Here is a 16,139-nt window from a genome sequence, read left to right as displayed (position 1 = left end):
CAGGAATTTGGCAACGCTTTCCTCTGAGCTCTGCTGTCGGGAGCCCTTGTCCCAGCTGTGTGGCGGTGCCTGGAGCACTCTCACTTGGACATGGTCCTCTGCCATCTTCAAGCAATGGGGAAGCTCCTTTTTCTTTACTGTGTTCCCTGTGATGTTTTGAGAGGCATTTTATTACATTAGCAAAATGCAACGTACGTTGTTTGAAAATGGGGAAGAGAACTCCGCAGCTCCGCAGAGCATGGGGAGGGTCAGCTGGTTTGTGCCTGCGCCTGCTCCTGTCTGGGGGGGTGGCGAATTCTCACGCGCCATGTGCGAGGGAGGAAGGGATGGAGGAAAAGCCCCATCTGGTTTTGTTCTGGTCCCTTCTCAGAGAAAAGGCTAACGCCGTCCCGTGTCGCTAACCACACGTTGTCTGCTGGATGCTTCTAGGCAGCAGCTGTTCCAGCTGGTCCTGGATACTCCGCTGGTTGCATCTGCGCTGGCCTGCAGCAGGCATGTGGCAGGCAGAAGCCACGCTAGGAGTCCTGTTTCTTGGCCGGCTGTAAAAGAGGAGGTGCTGGCGATCGACACTTTCTTGAAAAAGGAAAAAGACTGCACCCCAATGAGCCTGGCGGGAGCAGAGCAGATTGACAAAACTGAGGAAAACCACGACCTGCGCAGCAGCTCTGCAGGGGCTGATGGTACAGACAATCAAGTGCGATCACAGGAGAGTCTCGAGTGCACCCAAAGCCCTGAAAAGCCTTCTACGTCTGTGGTAAAAGTCGTCAAGAAAGGTGAGAGGCTTCGTTTTTGCTTTTGTCCTGCCCTGTTCCCAAAGTCTGGTTGTGTCAAAGCACTGGAGTGTCCCCGGGACGTGGCATCACCTCATCTGCCTGCATTGGCCCGTCCAGACGCTGCCCGTGCTGGACGGGGCTGTGCGCGTTGTTCAGGTGGGTGCTGACGGGCACGGCTCTGCTGCAGGGGTGTCCTCGGTGAGGATCTGGGCTGAGGCCAGGGGGTTCAGTGCTGTTCAGCGCCTGCGGATTCCTTGGCTTTGAGTAACCACGCTAAAGGCAATAGTTGCACTCCAGACTTACTCAGTAGAAAATGAAGTAATTTTCTCCTTCTCCTTGGTGACTAGACAGACAGCATCGATACTTATCCTGCTCTCGTATCCTTCAGGAATCAGAGGCAAGGTGTTTTATGTTGTTTGTTATTTGAGGGGGGCACCCCCAATCAGAATGATAATGGGTTCAGTTTTGTTAATATCCTCGTTCATACATTCTCCAGAAGAAAGTAATCCGCTTTATTCGTCTGTGATTCTGCAGTGTTAAGATTAATGTGTTCTGAAGCGTGAAAATACCCATTCACCCATTTATCCAATACACGGATCAACTATAATAAAAACACAGTATCCTCTTAGTTCTGACATGATAGCAGCACAGCCATCCTGTTGGCCCAATTAAAAGCCTAAATTAAAATAAAAGACCATGTAGGACTACACCACTGATTTTTTTCTTAGTTAATATTTATCTGTTCTTTTGCTTAACAGTTTATTCAGCTGGAACTCTGAAGTTCATATTTATTCATTAGCTGGGTAAATACTGCCTAAAGATGTAATATGGCCAGGAAAGCAGCCATATGAAAATGGCATCAACTTACCCAGAAGTTATGTCTTCTAGTTTTATGCATCAGACTTGCTCGTGTTAGCAATTTAAAACTCATATATGAAATTTTACTGCTCATTTATTCTTCAGCAGTTGAAATTTTCACTTGCTTACCATTTTACGACCTTATTAAATCCTCAGATATGCATTACATGGAAATTATTTCCACAAATGCAAAGTAGTTGGTCAGACAGTATCAATGAAAGACTTGAGCCGATGCGGAAGTGCTTTATTAAGTATTATTTGTTGCTGTGCTAAGAATGGAATTGTTAACTTGATCCAGTAACAGGCTGCTCAGGACTGCTGTGTTGTGTTACTGCCACAAGTTTTGGGTTTTTCCCTAACCTCTGACTAGAATATGAGCTCATGGGAGTCAGGAATGGCCAAGCCTTTACCAGATAACTCCCAGTTCCCACACTGTTTCTCAGCGCTGTTCATAGGTGGTTTTTGTTTTGTCTCTGAAACCAAACCCAGCTTCCTTCATGCTAAAACAGCGGACGTCGGTTAGAGGATCTTCCTCCTGCTGTTCGGTTACACTCAGCCTTTTGGTCTTGACACAAGGTGTTGCTAAAGACAAATATTTTAAGTCTGCAGTTTGTGAAGTGTCTTTACAGGTAATGTTTATAGGTGCTTCGTGACAACACGGTGCAAGAGGAGTTGTGCCTTGGGGGGCTGTGCTCTGTGCTGGTGTGTGTCTGTGAGCTCTGAGCCCCAGGTACAACGTGTAGGTATCTGCAATGGGTGTGGGGTATGGCGGGACCCTGAGTTAACCCGCGCCCATAAACTTGCTTATGTTTATGTTAGCCCCTAAGTGTGCTGTTGTAGATTTTGATCAGAGATTTCATCCCATCTGACTGCAGGGAAATGAGAGCCATTCTGCTGTTAGACAGAGAGGGAAATAAGTGTTCTGGAATGAAAATGAGCAAAAGACGAAGACTTTGGATGGACGTGCCAGATCTTTTAAAATAGAAATCTGGAATTCTGGATTTCTATTTTCTGCAGTCAGGACTTAGTTTTTCAGGTGAAAACATCTGCTCTTTGCTTGATGACCCGCTAGTAAATTCCTTCTCCCTTGCTTTCAGTGGAGTGTCCTGTTTGCGATGTTGCCATCCCAGAGCAGTACATAAACAAACACCTGGACAGCTGCTTGACAAGGGACGAGAAGAGGGACAGCCTCAGGAGGTAAGAGACAGCTTTAAGAGCTTTTATGTTCATGTAGCCAGTTTTCTGCAGTGCTGAAATCAGAAATACTGGCTGGAGGGTTATAATGCAGTGGATTGTGTTTGCTTCTTGGTCACCTGCTGCACAGATTGCTCTGAAGTCACTGTACAAATGCGATGGTGGTGACTTTCCCCCTCGGGAAAGTATGTGGGTCACCTACAGAATTAAGTTTTGGCTTTTAGTGGCAAGAAAGGAGTTCGACACAGAGTGAAACTGAGCCTGTACATTATTCTCATCACATTTCTGCTCCCTAGCATTAGCATTCTATTCAGATAACACTTATTCCCATTTTTTCACTTAGCAAATGAATTGCTTCCCCTGATTCAAGTGGGCCAGAGGAAAATTGCTTCACTGGCTGTCAAGTTAGAAAATACAAATTGCGCCGTACTCTGCTCACTGAGATTCTTTTCAGGATGCCCCGGTCAAGGTTGTTTCTTCAGGATCTCCATTTCCATAAGATGAATGCATGCCTCAGACTTTCTGCCTCCGCCCCAGGATTTGTCACGGTCACCAAGTTCACATCAGAAGCGTGGATTTCAGTTTATTTTACTTCCTAGCATAAATTTAGGCCGTTGTTATTTCTAACCGATCAGACTTCAGAACTATGTGGGACTTCTGCTGCGGGTGGTTTGACTGCATGCTCCCGTTTCCAATTCCTCTGAACATTCAATGAGAAAGTAATTTTATGTAAAGCCCTTATTTTGCCCACTCGTGCTTAGAATGCCCTCTGTAAGCTAAAGGACTTTGAAGATGAATAAATGGTAAATTAGTATTGAAATCTGATGTTCCATTTTCGTTTGGGATGTTTTTGGTGTTTTCTCTGTTCTTAATGAATGGAAATGGACGCCAGATCTTTCTTTGGTGTCAAGCCTGCACCCCTAACGAATTTTAAACTTCACTCATTTTACCTGGGTTGCTTGGATCTTTAAGTGTGATGTGAGATCCTTCTTGAAGAGTGGCTGTTGTGTGTTAGACGCTGCCTTTTTGGCAGTGTATTTGTTTTATGGCAGCGTTGTTTGGATTGCAGTAACAGCGCATCTCTGGCTCTCCTCTGAGGAATTTTAGCTGTTTATTCTCAAATCAGGAGCCCCTGGCACGCTATGGTAGCTGTCGGGCAGTATTTAAGTAGAACTGATAATTTAGTCCCCAGAACCTGCCCAGGAGCAATTACAACAGGTACGGGTGTGGGAAAAGTGCTCTGGCTCCTTCGAGCTGTTGCTGCTGTCTGTGATGCAGCGTGAGATGGGTTGTGTCTGTCGGGGCTGAAATGGTTCTTTCGGGCGTTGCTTACCCAGAGTGCGTGAAATGCCCTGTAAAAATGCAAGTCAGTATTCTGATTCTTACCAGGTGTATTAATTAAATCGAGTTTGTTTCCTTTTCCTGCTGCAGTTCTGCTCAGAAGAGGAAGCCTATGTCTAAAGTGGTTTACAACTTGCTCTCGGATCGTGATTTGAAGAAGAAACTGAAGGAACATGGTCTGTCGACCTGCGGAACGCGGCAGCAGCTCATTAAAAGACACCAGGAATTTGTGCACATGTATAATGCTCAGTGTGATTCTCTAAATCCCAAATCAGGTAAGTCAGAAGTTCCAGGAAAGCTGTTACCATTGCAGCTGTTTGTATGCATTGCTCCTTGTCTCGGGGTAGGAGTAAGGCTGGTCTGAGTGCTTGGGAAAGCCGGGGCTGGAAGAATTTTTCTTACGTAATTCAAGATCAATGCAAAAAAAAGAAATTTAATGAAAACCAGAGATGTGTTGCTGTGCTCTGGAAGTGCCCAGCAAGGATGTAAATTTGTGTTGAAATTCTTTGGTACTTCCTGGTTTACTGACCCTGTTCTGAAAAATGTTCTGTGTTTTGATTGACTTTGCGTTTTAATGAGGGCCTCCAAATTAAGACTCCAAGGCTTTTAGTCAAAAAACTGGAAGTACCTCATATGCTGAGTAAGTGAATGGATTGTTAATTTAGCTTTTGTTCTCTAATGTGAGTGCAATATCAATTCCTTTCAACAGCAGTCCCTGGTTTGCATATGCTCAGGCCCAGTGCTTGAAGAACGCCAGGGCTGGAGCAGGGCGGGTGAGATCCGAGCAGGGCGTTTGGGCTGCCTGGTTTTGTAGGCAGTGTGGCCACGTTTTAAAATCTGAATAGCATCCGTGGGCTAGAAGGAGAACGGTCTTGTTATATTCTGTTTTACACAAGATGAAAACGTGCATCTTATTTCAAGATGCGTCATTTGTCATCTCTCAGTTCAGCTCTGCAAATGATACATGCACAGCACAAACACTGGTGTGTGTGGGTGTGAGAGCAACGTCAGATTTATAGTCATGTTATTTTTCTATTTGATAAAACGCTTATGGCAAACAGACCTTTTAGAGGCATTTCCAACAGGATCACGTTCTGGTATTGCTCTCCTGGGAGCTGCACACCCTCAGTGTCCTGGACATTCTCACATTGCTGCTCTTGCCTGTTGTGCCCTGGTTTTGGGATGCAGCTGCTGGCTGCCAGCTCTGCAGCGTGGCTGGGTCCTGCTGCGGCAGAGCTGCACACAGGTACCTCACAGGTAGAAACATCAGCAATATGTATTCAAAACAGTGTGACCAGCAGGTCCAAGGAGGTGATCATCCCCCTGTACTCGGCACTGGTGAGGCCGCACCTCGAGTGCTGTGTTCAGTTCTAGGCCCCTCACTAGAAGAAGGATGTTGAGATTCTGGAGCGTGTCCAGAGAAGAGCCACAAGGATGGGGAGGGCTCTGGAGAACAAGCCTGATGAGGAGCGGCTGAGGGAACTGGGCTTGTTTAGCCTGGAGAAGAGAAGGCTGAGGGGAGACCTCATCACCACCTCCAACTGCCTCAAGGGAGCTTGGAGAGAGGTGGGTGCTGGTCTCTTCTCCCAGGTGATGGGGATAGAACAAGGGGAAACGGCACCAAGCTGTGCCAAGGGAGGTTCAGGTCAGAGATAAGGAGGAAGTTCTTTACTGAGAGGGTCGTCAGAAGCTGGAACAGGCTGCCCAGGGAGGTGGTGGAGTCACCATCCCTGGATGTGTTTAAAGAGCGGGTAGATGAGGTACTTAGGGATATGGTTTAGGGGGTAGACAGGAACGGTTGGACGTGATGATCTCAGAGGGCTTTTCCAGCCGAGCGATTCTGTGATTCTGTGAATATTCCTCACCCTCAGTTTGATCTCTTTCGTTTTCGTGTTTACAGCGAGACTTAAAGCCTTAACACAGAGCTGAGATTGTGTTTGGCTTGGGCAACGCTGGTGACGAGGCAGCACCAGGTCCCTGTGTTGTTTGTCCCAGCCAGCTAATGAGGAGTTTCACGGTGTTCAGTGCACTTCAGCCAGTCTGCCCCAAACAATGCAAAACTGCGATGGAGGTCTGGCTCGATGCCTGTTTGTGAAGGGTGAATTATTAAACTCGCATTTAAGATGCAGTCGTGCATTGTCCGTGGCAGCAGTGAACCGAAGGTCACTGTGTAACACCAGCAGCTGAGCTGCTGAGGAAGCGCAGGCACCAGATCCCTGGATTTTGCTTAAACCGGTTTCAAACAGGTTTTATTCCTTCACAGTTAATAAGCTTTATTTCCTTGGCTCCTTTACCGTCTAGTGGAAGTGTTTGTTTTAATAAATAGCCGTAGCTGCCCAGTAGCTCTGTGAAAATGATTAAGTGTAGAAACAGATGTGTAAAAGTAAATGTCTGAATGACCCACGCAGGGTCCTGCATAGCTGCACTTTCAGTTAAAATGTTAACACACGGCTATGTCTGTTTGTGTGCTTCTGAGGTGTCTGACTTAACTGTCAGAGTAGGCTGTAATTCATCTGCGGGCCATGGGTTTTGGACAGGCGCCTGCAGACAGCTCTGTGTTGCCTGGGAAGGTAGGGAAAAGTGGGATAAACAGTACTTGGCACTGTTTTGCCTTCCGTTGAATGATACGCTATACACTGCAAACTCTTTCTATAAAAGACGTGCCTGTGTGCCACAGAAATGCTGCAGTGTGCAAGAATAAGAGTCAAGTACAGTTTGAAGAGACTGCGTTTTCCCATGAATTTAATACAAAGGAAATGAGAGCAGCGGCTCTGGAGGTGGCTGGGAGCCAGGGACCAGCACACGCCGTGGCTTGCTGCGGGCTCCCGGCCTCGCCACCGGGTCCCTAAACTTGGGCTCTGCCTCTCCGTTAGCAAACCCCCACCAGGCACTGGTGTCAAACCAGCACCGGTGTCAGACTTCTCCGTTTGGGTTTGCCTGTGACCGGAGCCTGAATTTGTCTCTCTGTGATTTAAATGCGTGGTTCATTCAGTGCTGTTACATCTTTTTCTTTAACAGCTCCTGTTTTAGTGATCCTTTTCTTGTGTTTTCAAACAGTTGCAGAGGTTGTTAAAGAGCTGGAAAAGAATGAGAAGATTCGGGTTCAACTTGAATCTAAAAGAACTGGTGAAAATGTAAGCTAATTGTTTTTGCTCTGAAAGGCAGGGGGGTGGCTAGGAGAAATTGCAGAGTGGGCACTGAACGCGTTTTCCTGACACTTTGCTATGGAAATTCCTGGATTCCCAGGTTGCATGTTGGAAATCACGCATAACATCTTACAATCAACACGATTTTCTCATACCACTCATCTGTCATGGGCAGTTCTTTTCGTACTGGTGATGTTCTATGTCCAAACTATCTAAAAATTCTTGAGAAATGTTCCCCTTGGCCATGTTGGAGGATTTTGACCTCTACGGCAGTGTGGGGAGTATTTTTCTTCCTGGAATTCTCTGGGATTTATCCGGCAAATTCCTTGTCTCCCTGTCAGCAGGAGCGCCTGCTCTTTTCCCATGACATACGATGCTTTGGTGACTTTTGGAGCATGTTTGTAGCACGGTTTTAGGAAGTATGTTATGGTCCACACGTGCTGGGTGTTGCATGGGGTGGCTTGGCTTAGTCCTGTTGGCTTTGTGAAAGGAAACGAAGACAGCGTGTGTGTGTACATTAAATACATCTTGCTGTCTGCAGCTGAGCGGGTAAGAGCTGGTGAGGACAAACAGACAACTGGTCCTTCTGCCAGTTTGGAGTCTCTGGTTTTCAAGTGTGTGGCTTTATCTTCTTCTCTCTGTAAATAAGTGTTTGTGTGATTCCCTAGAGCTTGACCTTCACAAAGGACCAGACAGAGGAAGAAATAGATGAGATCCACGCTAATTACCGTAAGTAATTCGCAAGTTTCACTTCGTTTTGCTTTGAAATGGACCTTCTTTTCCTTTCTACTGAAATACACACACTAAAGGGATGCTTTTCATGTCTATGTGCTTTCCCCCAGCCCCATGCAATAAATCCAAGCTGGAAGTTCTTTCTAGGCTGAAACTCTCCCTTTGAGACGTGGTCTCCGTTAAGTGCCGATGTCTGACAAAGCCCCATGTTGGGGCTGGGTGAGGGGCAGATGGCAGCTGCTCGCCCGCGCAGCGCAGCTCCATTGCTGCCTTCCTGCTCCTCTCCCTCAGGGTCCTCCTGTGTTTGTGGACACGAGCAGCCAAGTGGAGTTTTCCCTCTGCTGCCCTGGGTGTGAGGTGCGTTGTTGTGTGGTACCACCAGCACACCCCTCGCGCTGCTGGGATCGGTCCCGCTCGGCACGAGCCCCCTGTGCGGTTCTTGTGGTGCGGGTTTTGAAGGACAGCAGAGCAGCTGTGCCTGCGGTGAACGCTGATCGTGCTTTGCTTGTGAGATTTCACCCTTCCCTGTCCCAGATCCTTTGCCTCTTGATCTGAGAATAATTGGAATGACTCAAAGAGGTTCCTGAAAATTGGGTAAGTAATCAGCCAGCTGTATGCTTGGTTAAAACATGGCCTTGCAGCACACTGGTCTGTCTGCAGGCTCTGCTGAGGAGTGCTGGGCTGGCAGGGGGCTGGATGCTGGCCCTGCACTCTCCAGTATACCCAGTAACACAGGTACCGCGTTTGCCTGTTCCTCCACATGTTCCCTCCTCCCCTGCACTCTTAATGATCGGACATTGGCTTTATGTAAAAAGTATTTATTTATGGTTTGTTTGGAAGCAAACGTTCTTATGAGAGTTGAAGATTGCGGGACTTGCATCCTGTTGGGAGTAATTTAGTACAGAAATGGCTCCGTTAAATGGACTTTTACAGATGATTTCCTGACCTTTCTTTGTGTTTTAAATAGCATTACTTTGCACTTAGCTCCTGACTGGTGTTTTATTAGTCACAGTTTTTTTCTGTTGTTTCCCACTCATTTCACTTCGCCTGCGCCCTGCTTGCACCCTCGGACACGGTGGTTAGCCCTGTCACACTAAAACAACTCGGTGAACACTGAACTTCTCTGCTTTCAGCCACAGAGGAGCAGAGCAATGAAGGGACAACTTGTTCTGGTTATACTTAAGGGTGTATTTAAATCTGTATTGCTTCAGGCTTATAAATTACACCATAATGCAGCTAGATTTAGCCTTGTTGATTTTAGTTGGGTTTCTCTGAAGGCTAAATAAGGGCCTAAATCTTTAGCAAAGTTTTCCCTTGCTTTTTGTTGCTGTTCCTATGAATATGTTTTTTGAAGTGTACGTGCACTGGTTGTGGTTTTGGCTCTTGAGCGTTCTCCTCCAGTCCCAAGTAACTGGTTAATAATCACTCTCTTGCCATGCAGAAACCTCTAGCAATACAGCATGGGGGGAAATGGGCAGGGACTGGTGGGGCTGGGCCTTCCTACGGCTTTCTTCATCTGCTGTATGCGTTTTGGAACAAGGAGATACTGAATGCCGTCTTAATTTTCCAAAACCAGGTATTTTATTGAGTTTATATCGTAAAAAGGATATGGTTTCAACATTACCAAGCTTACCAAGTGAATAAATTAGCGTCAGGCAGCTTAATTGAACATGTAAAAGTCAATTAAAGGAAAAAAGAGGGGGGGAGGGAATAAAAGAGAAGATAGAAAAATATTATAATAGGAACATAATGGTTTTGAAATTAATAAAAAGTGATGACCAAAGAGGTAAATGTTAAGTAGTGTCAGCAAATTAATTCTCATAAAGGCAATAGGGAGGAAGTCATAAGCATGAAAAAAGAATTGTACATTAAAATTAGAGGACAGTTAGAGATCAAAAGAAATTTTATCAGATGCCTTTTTTCCACTGTAGCAGCACAGATGGACTTAAAGAGCTCAATTATACAATAAAGGTGGTTTGGTTTTTTTCTTTTCATTTACAACACTTGCACCCTAGGTCCCTCATTCACAGCTGAACGAATGAGTTAATTAACTCTGAATAAAAACCCAGCCGTGTACTTCTTGTTCCGTGTTTCACACTGGCAGGGGGGCCAGGCCCTGGCACAGGCGGCCTGGAGAGGGGGTGGCCGCCCCAAGCAGCGTTTGAGGCGCTGGGACAAGGTCCTTACCATCCCTGGACCTTTGGGCAGCGGCTGGGCTGCGTGCTCCTCGCTGGTCCCTTGCAACTCGGATAAGCTGTTTTGTGCTGCGTTACTCTTGTAAGCACACAGCACAGTGGAGCTGTGTCACAGCCTTGTGACGAGCAGAGTGAGGCAGCTGCGATAAAACCCCCCTTTTTTCTTCTGTCCTTTCCAGTTTCCCAGGCTCTTGGCAAATTGCAAATTACATTGTTGGTATTTTTGGTTTTTTTGCTTTTTTTTTTCCCTGTGTGACGTGTTTTTGAAATACCAATTAATATTTTGGCTTGATGAGCCCGAGGATGGTTCATGTGCTGGCTGGAAGCTGCTCAAGCAAACATGCAGGGTGTGTGTCTTGAGGTGCCCTTAAACACGATCTCTCTGCTCCGTGGGAGCTCGGAGGCTCCCTCAAACCGGTGTCAGCCTCATCTGCTTTCTTCACAGTCAGGCCTCTGAAGAGTTAAAAAACCTACAGGAAAGAAATACATTTGGTCAAAAAAACTGTATGATGTTGTTTTCTCTGCTTCTAAATCTTTAATTCGCAACGTGATTCAGAGCCTCGCTGATTTATGTTTTGTGTTTTAAGCATTTGTAATTACATCTGCAGTTGTTTTATTATTGAGATGCCTTTAGTTTTATGAAATGTGCGTGCTATGCTGTTTCTGCGCAGCAGTGATTTACGGTGTATCTGAACAGTGCCTTTCTCTGCCAGGACATTTCTTTTTAACTTGGAAAGCCTTGTAGTTACACCATAAAACAAAACAACAAGAAGCAGGAACGCTGGAAAAACCGAAGCGGCAGAGGAGTTGGGTAGTGAACGTGATGGCTCAGACACGGGCACGTGGGACGAGAACTTTCTTTTCGTTAAAAGCTGTTGACCTTGTGTGGTGTTTCCAGCCACGCAGGGCGAGAGCGTTGGTGTTAGATCTGTTTCCTTCTGCGGAGCAGAGCTCAGTGTGATTTGATTTTGGCTTTCCCCCTGCTCTCACTGCAGCAGGACACGGGTCTGGGTTGGATCATTTATACCCAGCACAGCACCCCAGGGCTGTCTGCTCCTGGGGGTGCTGGGCCCTGTTGAGAGGGGGACAAGGAGAGGTGGTGCTGTGAGGAGACCCCTGTGGTGGCTGAGGAGGGGTCAGGGCTGCTCGCCGGGGAAGCCAGGCCCCGTTGCCCAGGGAGGGTGAGGAGATGGAGAACCAATCGGGCTGAAGGTTTTAGCTGAAGTACTTTCTTTTTCTCGAAAGGACAGATCTTTTTCTCAAAACGACAATTTATTGGAAGCCCTTCCAAATGAAGGGGACCCCTGTTTGCTGTAACCCATCGGTGTGATGCTGCGTGGGCTGGGCTTCGTGCGGTGCTGGCCATGGGCAGCCACCCTCATGGACGTTTTCCATGGACGCTGGGGCCTTCTGTGGGGCAGAGCCGGGTGCCCCTGGTGCCCAGTGAGGGTCGGGAAATGGCAGCATCCGCCTGAGGAGAGCAGGTGTCTCCCGGCCTCCAGCAAAAGCTCTGAAGTCTCCAGATTGGAATTAAATCTAGATTAAAAACAACACTGCTTTGACTGGACACCGGACGATGGCTTCAAACACTCTGAGTGATGGAAGGTGCAAAGGGTGTGCCAAGGAGCAATTAACTGTGGTTAGAAGATCTCTGTCAAAACAGTGTAATGATCGTGGCACAAAGCTTTTGACGATGCTTTACTGCAGGAATGGGGGAAACCCAAAGCTACTTTAAATGCCCACGGTATTAAGTGTTGTACCAGTGGTAGCTGCAGTGCTTAACAAGCTTAGGAAGCAAAGAAGACAGATAATATAAAGAAGAAACACAGTTCTGTGCCACAATTAAATTTTCATCTGTGCGAGTGTTCCTGACCACTGGGTAACTCTGTAAAAGTGCAGACACAGGTTTGGATCCTCCACAGGACATGGAACAGATTGCGAGGACGAGCTGGCGTTCATTGCTGTCACAAAAATGGTTTTAATTTGGTATTTTGTGTCTAGTTCTGCTCACGTCTTTTTGACTCTTGTGGTGTGCCCTAGGAGTGCTGTGGCAGTGATCAGTAACGCGCTGTTCCGTTGCAGGGAGCAAACACAGAAGCGAGTTTCAGTTTTTGGTGGATCAAGTAAATAACCGGTGGACGAAGAGTGGCAAGAGGAAAACAGAAAGTGATCAAAACAAGGGAGCCATCGCTGTCGAGGAACTGCCGGCGGCCCCAGGTCAGTAATGGTGATTAATGCAGTCCCTCTTTGATCACACTAAGAGTTAATTAATTCTGTAATAAATGAGGGGTTTCCTGCAGAAATGTTCTTTCCTCTGTGGTTCTCCCACAGTCCTTGAGGGAGCAAAAAGGCATAAAAATCAAACAGACCTTAATGAGATGGGCTGCCATTGATTTTAGGGTAATGCATAAGCACAACCCATAATAAATACATGATTTGTTTGATCTTAATGGGATTGTGTACAGATGTGCTTTATTGAAGCGTGTATTTTAATGAGGTGTTGAGATGGGGTCTTGGGTTCTGATCCGAATCCACTGAAGTCGCAGTGAGTGGGTGGGTGACAATCTGACCATGGGTGCTGCTTGCTGGGTTTCAGCTTTTCTGCGTCATTAATACAACGGGGAGTCGGTAACTGGGAACTGCGGAGATATTTGTGTGGATCGGAACAAGTATTTGTCCTCATGTGGAAGCAGTAAAATATTTTTGGCTTCTTTTAAACTGTTTGTGTACTTGAACACAGTGAAGAGTTTATGTGCTTCGACACAGCAACAACCGCAGTAACTCAGCTCCTTGAGCTGTGTGTGCTTTGTTCTCGCTGCCCCCAGCAGTGCAGAAGCACCCACCAGTGCTGTTACCGTCCTTCCCGCGGGCTTCCCCAGTCCCGTTTGCTCTGTGCTACTGTGGCAGCGTACGTAGAGCTGTGTGTGATCTAGAGCATTCCTCAACCTGCTGTGACTTGTGAAGTTGCAATCTGTTCAGGAGACTGAATTCTGGAGAGAATCCCATTGCCCACAGGTGGATGTGCTGTTGGGAAGATCTGGCAGTTTGGTTTGCATCAGCTCTCCCAAATCCCCGCTCTCTGGAGCTGAGCTGCATCAATCTGTGGTGTCTCCTGCGCTGATTCCTCTCACAGAGCTCTCAAGAATAAAAATAAATGAAAATAACAATGTAACTATGAATGTTGTCCTTATCATTTCATGCAGACCTTGATGCAACGCATAATCCCTTCCATGTGAAGGGTAAAAATTAGGGAATCGCAAGGATAAAGTTTACCATGTTTGACGTAACTTACAGTGATGTTCTCTCCTACAGCAGAGGCACAAGCAGTGTGCTACCAGATAATGGGATCACAGACTTTGAAACAGTAATTCCTAGCCGTGCTCTGTGGAGCCATCGGCTTCTGTGAATTATTGGGTTTCTGTCTCCTGTGCACCGAACAGCAGAGTTTGGGAAGCTGGAGTGAACCTGTGCAGTTTTTCCAGAAGAGTGCTCAGACAGAAAGTGACTGCTGTGAGGTGTATCAGCCTGTGTCGTGTCGCACAGCATCACCTCGTCTGGGTGGGCAGACCTGCAGAACATTCACTACACTCTGTGCGCGCTGCGCTTCCAGCAAGCTCTGAAATTTCAGTTTCTGATTTTATGCCAAACATCTGGACCTGGTTGACTGCTTGCGAACCATCTAAAGAAACAAACCAAACCAAAGTGATTTACAGGTGAAGGAACCAATGCCTAAAGCCTGTTTCCTTAGTGTGCCTTATTAACAGCAATTACCTTTTTATCTAACTGGAAATTACAATCTGTGGAAGGAAGAAAGCCTGCAGTGTGTCATAACTTGCCATTTAAAGCGTGACTGCTGAAAGAGCAAAGGCTGTGGACGCATTCCCTACCCGCTTTATTTGCGTTCCCATGGGAGTATTAGAATTGTACAGAATTAAAACATACTTTCTAAAACAGAAAAACAAAATACCCCTTAATTTCTTCCATTGTCCTGTATCGTAGTATTGTCTGGTGCAATGTAAACGTCTGGAAAATCTCTCTCTATTTTTGGTGATGCTTTAATCATCTGTTCCTGATTCACATCATCTTCTTCTGAATCTTTAAACTTCAAATACTCAGTTTTTACTCTTTCTGTTTCCTAACTTTTAAATCATAGGGTTTTGCTTTGCCTATCAGGAATCTGGTAAATATTTGTGATACACCTCGTCGGGGACACATGATTGCACAGGGCTCTGGCTATTTTTACCCAGTTAATTGCAGAGTTCTGTTTCATTAGTTGGACAACTGAGTCACCCTAACCTGCGGTTGTTTGCAACAGCCAAAAATGAGCTCCCGATATTTAATTACACCCTTTACTGAAAGGGAAAGGGCAAACTGTAGCCGAATTCAAAGCCTGTGTAGCTCTTCCCCACTCTAATTACGGGGCTGTCTGGGCATTTCTGTCCAAGTCACTTCTGGCCAGAAGTGGTGTGAGCAGGGTGGACAGGGCACTGCTGCGATCAGGGTTGTTAGAGGTGAGTCTGTGTGGTTTAGTGTCCTGTGAAGCTTTCTGGTAAAATAACTCGCTGGAAAATATTTCTGTGTATGGCACAGAGTGGTTCATCTTTACCTACCGTACTTTCTACTCTGCATTTGCTTTCTCTTTGGAAAGGTGGAAGGCATCTTTTCAGAGAACTGCTCGTCTTTTTGTAGCTAGAAACACTTGACACAAAATAACGGAATGGCTTTACAGTTTGTGCCTGACGTGTGTTGTCTAGAGATTGCTTTTCCTGTTAAAAAATGGGAATGTCAGTTATCTGGACTGACGTCTTTCTTAGATGCATAAGGAGATAAATCGTAATGCTTCTCTTACTGAAAACAAGCCCGTTAACTTCATCTGTACAACTGGAGCTCTGAAGCTGTCTCGTGCAGTAGATGGAGTGAATTGGTAGCAAGCAGCTGAAAACAGCGCTGTCCCATTGAGTGTTTGCTAATTTCTGAAATAAAGGTTCATCTTATGAAATGGGGCAAATATCTTTACCCTTTACTTCTCTCCTTGTTTGTATTTGAAGCTCAGACCAATGAAACCTTTCTGTTGCAGTCTCTGGTTCGTGAGCATTTTGGGAAGCAAGTAACTGAGAATGAGGTGTTGGTATTTAAATATTTATAACTTTGTTTTTTCTTAAGCTCTCTCTCCAGGCTGCAGAAATTTAAACAGTAGTATTTTATTTGCCATTCTTGCTAATCTGTGCCTTTTCTCTGTAGAATGCGGAGAGGAGCAGCCCAGCGCTGTCGTCCTCGGAGCAGCTCAGTCACCCAAAACAGAGAGCCCTGATGGCAGAGGAGAGGACTCCCATCCACTGGAGGGAGGGCAGGGATCGGCCTCTCCTGCGCTGTCGCTGCCATCGGGCTCCACAAGCAGGTGAGTGAAGGGGTCTCTTCTCCATGCTCTGTTCCGGATCAGACCAAGCTCTGCCCGTGACCTTGAGTGCTGCACGTGTCCTGCGTCACGGGAGGTTGCTGGGCTGGGGCTGCCGCTTGTTCTCCTCCTGTTGCTGGCTGCTCGCTTGCTTGAGGGATGGAGCTCAGATACATTCAGCATTCCCTGGTGGTTTTGTGGTGACCTGATAGAGGGGCGATGGTGTAAGTGCTCCTTCTGATACAGAAATGATGAGTGTCTGTGAGACCAGGAGGGAGTTTGGTGTTTCTCTCCCACTGCATCATCTTCCCTCCTGTTTGAGGTTTTATTTAGGAAGGTCGAAAAGCTGATATAGCCCAAGTCTTTCCATAGTTCTTAAAGTTAGGTATTGCTGTAGGAAACAGAGTTTAAATGACTGTTGTGTGCAGTTGGTGGTAGAGCGCCACTGGACCCTGAAGTCCTGACACCCACTCACTTCTCTTTCTTCATGCATTTGCTTTTGTTT

The 16,139-nt window shown here is 46.4% G+C and overlaps 1 protein-coding gene across 1 annotated transcript in view; it reads left to right on the top strand.

Annotated features, from left to right (window-relative positions):
* RAD18 (RAD18 E3 ubiquitin protein ligase) overlaps positions 1-16,139 on the top strand; it is a gene marked incomplete at its 3' end in the record, with an annotated part of 61,204 nt that overhangs the window by 9,300 nt on the left and 35,765 nt on the right. The window contains exons 4-10 of the mRNA XM_010184344.1: positions 430-773; positions 2,729-2,828; positions 4,257-4,441; positions 7,224-7,300; positions 7,981-8,045; positions 12,326-12,456; positions 15,481-15,637. Of these exons, the coding sequence (XP_010182646.1) occupies positions 430-773; positions 2,729-2,828; positions 4,257-4,441; positions 7,224-7,300; positions 7,981-8,045; positions 12,326-12,456; positions 15,481-15,637 (1,059 nt within the window). The remainder of the gene's footprint in view (positions 1-429; positions 774-2,728; positions 2,829-4,256; positions 4,442-7,223; positions 7,301-7,980; positions 8,046-12,325; positions 12,457-15,480; positions 15,638-16,139) is intronic.

This window comes from Mesitornis unicolor, unplaced genomic scaffold (assembly GCF_000695765.1).
Source record: "Mesitornis unicolor isolate BGI_N332 unplaced genomic scaffold, ASM69576v1 scaffold1120, whole genome shotgun sequence".
Classification (NCBI taxonomy): Eukaryota; Metazoa; Chordata; class Aves; order Mesitornithiformes; family Mesitornithidae; genus Mesitornis; species Mesitornis unicolor.
The sequence above is the reverse complement of the archived record's forward strand: the minus strand, read 5'-3'. Positions and strand labels throughout refer to the sequence as shown.